This window comes from Bos indicus x Bos taurus, chromosome 15, assembly GCF_003369695.1.
Source record: "Bos indicus x Bos taurus breed Angus x Brahman F1 hybrid chromosome 15, Bos_hybrid_MaternalHap_v2.0, whole genome shotgun sequence".
In the NCBI taxonomy this organism is placed as follows: Eukaryota; Metazoa; Chordata; class Mammalia; order Artiodactyla; family Bovidae; genus Bos; species Bos indicus x Bos taurus.
Genome location: NC_040090.1, coordinates 1,045,936 through 1,052,017, shown reverse-complemented (window position 1 = coordinate 1,052,017; position 6,082 = coordinate 1,045,936). Strand labels below are relative to the sequence as shown.

Genomic DNA, 6,082 nt, shown 5'->3' with positions numbered 1-6,082 from the left:
TGTTCATTTCCAAGGCAAACCATTCAGTATCACAGTAATCCAAGCCTATGCCCCAACCAGTAATGCTGAAGAAGCTGAAGTAGAACGGTTCTGTGAAGACCTACAAGACCTTGCTCCCTGGAAGAAAAATTATGACCAACCTAGGTGGCATATTAACAAGCAGAGATATTACTTTGCCAACAAAGGTCTGTCTAGTCAAGGCTATGGTTTTTCCAGTGGTCATGTATAGATGTGAGAGTTGGACTATAAAGAAAGCTGAGCATGGAAGAATTGATGCTTTTGAACTGTGGTGTTGGAGGAAATTCTTGACAGTCCACTGGGCGGCAAGGAGATCCAACCACTCCATCCTAAAGGAGATCAGTCCTGGGTGCTCATTGGAGGGACTGATGCTGAGGCTGAAACTCCAATACTTTGGCCACCTGATGCGAAGAGCTGACTCACTGGAAAAGACCCTGGTGAGGAGCTACCCCACACCCGAGGTCAGGGGCAGTGGCCGAGAGGAGCAACCCCACGCCCAAGGAGCAGCGGCTGCATGGGGAGGGCCGAGAGGAGCTACTCCACGTTCAAGGTCAGGAGGGGTGGCCGTGAGGAGATACCCCTCGTCCAAGGTGAGGACCAGCAGCTGCACTTTGCTGGAGCAGCCGTGAAGATATACCTCTCATCCAAGGTAAGAAAAACCCAAGTAAGATGGTAGGTGTTGTGAGAGGGCATCGGTGGGCAGACAGACTGAAACCATAATCACAGAAAACTAGCCAATCTGATCACATGGACCACAGCCTTGTCTAACTCAATGAAACTAAGCCATGCTGTGTGGGGCCACCCAAGACAGATGGGTCATGATGGAGAGATGTGACAGAATGTGGTCCACTGGAGAAGGGAATGGCAAACCACTTCAGTATCCTTGCCTTGAGAACCCCATGAACAATATGAAAAGGCAAAATGATAGGATACTGAAAGAGGAACTCCCCAGGTCGGTAGGTGCCCAATATGCTACTGGAGATCAGTGGAGAAATAACTCCAGAAAGAATGAAGGGATGGAGCCAAAGCAAAAAAAAAATACCCAGCTGTAGATATGACTGGTGATAGAAGCAAGGTCCGATGCTGTAAAGAGCAATATTGCATAGGAACCTGGAATGTCAGGTCCATGAATCAGGGCAAATTGGAAGTGGTCAAACAAGAGATGGCAAGGGTCAATGTCGACATTCTAGGAATCAGCGAACTGAAATGGACCGGGATGGGTGAATTTAACTCAGATGACCATTATATCTACTACTGTGGGCAGGAATCCCTCAGAAGAAATGGAGTAGCCATCATAGTCAACAAAAGAGTCCAAAATGCAGTACTTGGATGCAATCTCAAAAACGACAGAATGATCTCTGTTCATTTCCAAGGCAAACCATTCAATATCACAGTAATCCAAGTCTATGTCCCAACCAGTAATGCTGAAGAGGCTGAAGTTGAATGGTTCTATGAAGACCTACAAGACCTTTTAGAACTAACACCCCAAAACAGATGTCCTTTTCATTATATTGGACTGGAACGCAAAAGTAGGAAGTCAAGAAACACCTGGAGTAACAGGCAAGTCTGGCCTTGGAGTACAGAATGAAGCAGGGCAAAGGCTAATAGAGTTTTGCCAAGAGAACACCCTGGTCATAGCAAACACCCTCTTCCAACAACACAAGAGAAGACTCTACACATGGACATCACTAGATGGTCAACACCAAAATCAGATTGATTATATTCTTTGCAGCCAAAGATGGAGAAGCTCTATACAGTTAGCAAAAACAAGACCAGGAGCTGACTGTGGCTCAGACCATGAACTCCTTATTGCCAAATTCAGACTGAAATTGAAGTAAGTAAGGAAAACCACTAGACCATTCAGGTATGACCTAAATCAAATCCCTTATGATTATACAGTGGAAGTGAAAAATAGATTTAAGGGACTAGATCTGATAGACAGAGTGCCTGATGAACTATGGGTGGAGGTTCGTGACATTGTACAGGAGACAGGGATTAAGACCATCCCCATGGAAAAGAAATGCAAAAAAGCAAAATGGCTGCCTGAGGAAGCCTTACAAATAGCTGTGAAAAGAAGAGAAGCAAAAAGCAAAGGAGAAAAGGAAAGATATAAGCATCTGAATGCAGAGTTCCAAAGAATAGCACAGAGATAAAAAAGCCTTCCTCAGTGATCAATGCAAAGAAATAGAGGAAAACAACAGAATGGGAAAGACTAGAGATCTCTTCAAGAAAATTAGAGATACCAAGGGAACATTTCATGCAAAGATGGACTTGATAAAGGACAAAAATGGTATGGACCTAACAGAAGCAGAAGATATTAAGAAGAGGTGGCAAGAATACACAAAAGAACTGTACAAAAAAGAGCTTCTTGACCAAGATAATCACAATGGTGTGATCACTCACCTAGAGCCAGACATCCTGGAATGTGAACTCAAGTGGGCCTTAGAAAGCATTATTAAGAACAAAGCTAGTGGAGGTGATGGAATTCCAGTTGAGCTATTTCAAATCCTGAAAGATGATGCTGTGTAAGTGCTGCACTCAATATGCCAGAAAATGTGGAAAACTCAGCAGTGGCCACAGGACTGGAAAAGGTCAGTTTTCATCCTAATCCCAAAGAAAGGCAATGCCAAAGAATCCTCAAACTACCGCACAATTGCACTCATCTCGCATGCTAGTAAAGTAATGCTCGAAATTCTCCAAGCCAGGCTTCAGCAATATGTGAACTGTGAACTTCCTGATGTTCAAGCTGGTTTTAGAAAAGGCAGAGGAACCAGAGATCAAATTGCCAACATCTGCTGGATCATCAAAAAAGCAAGAAAGTTCCAGAAAAACATCTATTTCTGCTTTATTGACTATGCCAAAGCCTTTAACCATGTGGATCACAATTAACTGTGGAAAATTCTGGAAGAGATGGGAAAAACAGACCACCTGACCTGCCTCTTGAGAAACCTGTATACAGGTCAGGAAGCAACAGTTAGAACTGGACATGGAACAACAGACTGGTTCCAAATAGGAAAAGGAGTATGTCAAGGCTGTATATTGTCACCCTGCTTATTTAACTTCTATGCAGAGTACATCATGGGAAACGCTGGGCTGGAGGAAGCACAGGCTGGAATCAAGATTGTCGAGGGAAATATCAATAACCTCAGATACGCAGATGACACCACCCTTATGGCAGAAAGTGAAGAAGAACTAAAGAGCCTCTTGATGAAAGTGAAGGAGAAGAGTGAAAAAGTTGGCTTAAAACTCAACATTCAGAAAACGAAGATCATGGCATCCGGTCCCACCACTTCATGGGAAATAGATGGGGAAACAGTGGAAACAGTGTCAGACTTTATTTTTCTGGGCTCCAAAATCACTACAGATGGTGACTGCAGCCATGAAATTAAAAGACGCTTACTCCTTGGAAGGAAAGTTATGACCAACCTAGATAGCATATTCAAAAGCAGAGACATTACTTTGCCAACAAAGGTTCGTCTAGTCAAGGCTATGGTTTTTCCTGTGGTCACGTATGGATATGAGAGTTGGACTGTGAAGAAGGCTGAGTGTTGAAGAATTGATGCTTTTGAACTGTGGTGTTGGAGAAGACTCTTGAGAGTCCCTTGGACTGCAAGGAGATCCAACCAGTCCATTCTAAAGGAGATCAGTCCTGGGTATTCATTGGAAGGACTGATATTGTAGCTGAAACTACAATACTTTGGCCACCTCATGCGAAGAGTTGACTCATTGGAAAAAACCCTAATGTTGGGAAGGGTTGTGGGCAGGAAGAGAAGGGGACAACAGAGGATGAGATGGCTGGATGGCATCACCGACTCAATGGACATGAGTTTGGGTAAACTCTGGGAGTTGGTGATGGACAGGGAGGCCTGGCGTGCTGTGGTTAATGAGGTCACAAAGAGTCAGACACGACTGAGCAACGGAACTGAACTGAACTGATGACCTTTGAAGGAACAGGTGCAATCTTCTAGTTCAGCTTTGTCTTCTCAGATATAAGGAAACTGAAGTCTAGAGGCTTAGAGAGACTTGTACAAGGTAACACATACTCCTACTGGCAGAGCGAGAGTAGAACAAGGAGAGCATGACTGTGTGAAGACAGCTTAGTCTAGATTTCTGAATACTTGTGTTCTCATCCTGGTATATATTCTGGTAGCCACTTTAGTTTTCTCTTCTAAAGTAAAGAAGACAATGATACTTATGATGGGCTAAGTGAGAGAACCCACATAAAGTACCTCATACCCAGTGGATGTCCAATAAATAAATGTTGCTACTCCTCCATCCACGCCCAGGACACTGTGCTGCCCTGTGTGATAAAGCTGTATTTCAGTTGGTAGCATCCACAGCCTCTAGTGCTCCTAGAATACCATGTCTCTGTTGAGTACACTCTTGGCTCCTGCAGACCATCCGGGCATAATTATTAACAGCGTCCCATTTCATTCTCAGAAGTGTCCTGATTTAAATAAGTCACAGAACCACCCGACCTAGAGCCTGCGTAATGCCCTCCTGAGGGCATTTTTCAATTCTTTGTTCCTCATACTATAGATTAAGGGGTTTAAGATGGGAGTGATGAAGGTGTAGACCACTGACACCACCCGGCCCGTCTCAGGAGAGTAGCTGGACCTGGGGGACAAATACATGAAGCTGGTGCAGCCGCACTGCAGGAGGACCACCGAGAGGTGAGCGGAGCACGTGGAGCAGGCCCGGCGGCGCCCTTCCGTGGACCGGATCCGTAAGACGGTCACCACGATGAAGACGTAGGAGACGAAGATCATCGAGAGGGGAATGCTTAGGACGGTGAAGCTGATGGCGTACAGAGCGGACTGGTGAACGTGCGTGTCCGCGCAAGCCAGGCGCATGACAGCAGGCATGTCGCAGAAGAAGTGGTAGATTTCACTATTGTTGCAGAACGGGAGGCGGAAGATTAAAACTGTCAGCGGTAGTGACAGCAAGAACCCTAGTTTCAGGGACCCCACCATCAGCCCCACACACAAGGGCCAGCTCATGAGGAGGGTGTACCCTAAAGGGTAACGGATCGCCATCAACCGGTCGTAAGCCATGACCGCGAGCAGGACGCAATCAGCCCCTCCCAGGAAGACGAAGAAAAACATCTGGGTACCACATCCAGTGATAGAAATGGGGGTTCTGCCCATTGAAAGAAGGTTTGCCAAGGCCAGGGGGGCGAGGCAAGATGTATAGAGGATTTCCAGAGCTGCCAGGTTAGCCAGGAAAAAGTACATGGGGGTGTGGAGGGAATGATTGATCTGAACAATAAGGGCTATGAGGGCATTTCCACCCAGGCTGGTCAGGTACATCGCCAGGAAGGCCACAAAAATCAGCGCCTGCACCTTAGGGTCGGCTGAGAATGGACGAAAGAAGAATTGCACCTTTGCGGTTTTATTTATTTCTTCCATGGGTACCACATTGGACCTACGAAAAGGGAAGATGACAGGAGTCTCTAGGGATCTCTTTTAAGCTTTTTGCTTTCTGTTGGGGTATAGCTGATTAACAGTATTCCGATAGTTCAGGTGAACAGTGAAGGGACTCAACACACATAAACGTGTATCCGTTCTCCCCCAAACGCCCCTCCCCGCCAGGCGTCCACATATCACTGCGCGGAGCTCCTTGTGCTGGTCAGTAGGTCCCCGCCAAAGTCCCTGACCATGTCTTCCCCCCATTCTAGATGTCTCTTTTAACATGATGCTTTCCCAACTTCTCCATGCACAGAGGTACTTCGGCAGCTTTCCTTTTACAGCGGAGCATGTGACATTACAATTTATGGTTTGGCCCTCTCTCAGCTTTCTCCCTTTTCCTTCCTGCCCTGAAGACTGAAAACTCCTGGGTGCTGGGGGTTCTGACGACCTTTACTTTAACTCCCGTCTCCAGCACAGTACCTGGCAGAGAATATTTCTCAAGAAGTATTTCTGAACAAACGAATGGATAAAGTCAATTTAAAGTTCAAATTTACAAAACAGATAAAGTTGGGTATCAGTTCATCATGGGAAACTTGAAATAAAAAGTTTTAGGAACATATAAGTAGATACGTGACAAAGTTTAAAGAAAACCAGGC

At 45.6% G+C, this 6,082-nt stretch overlaps 1 protein-coding gene across 1 annotated transcript; it reads right to left on the bottom strand.

The window, feature by feature from the left end:
* Positions 1-4,496: 4,496 nt before the first annotated feature.
* On the bottom strand, positions 4,497-5,426 carry LOC113905974 (olfactory receptor 10V1). The gene has a single exon (XM_027564008.1). It carries the CDS (start codon positions 5,424-5,426, stop codon positions 4,497-4,499), a length of 930 nt encoding a protein of 309 aa, XP_027419809.1.
* Between the last annotated feature and the right edge of the window lie 656 nt (positions 5,427-6,082).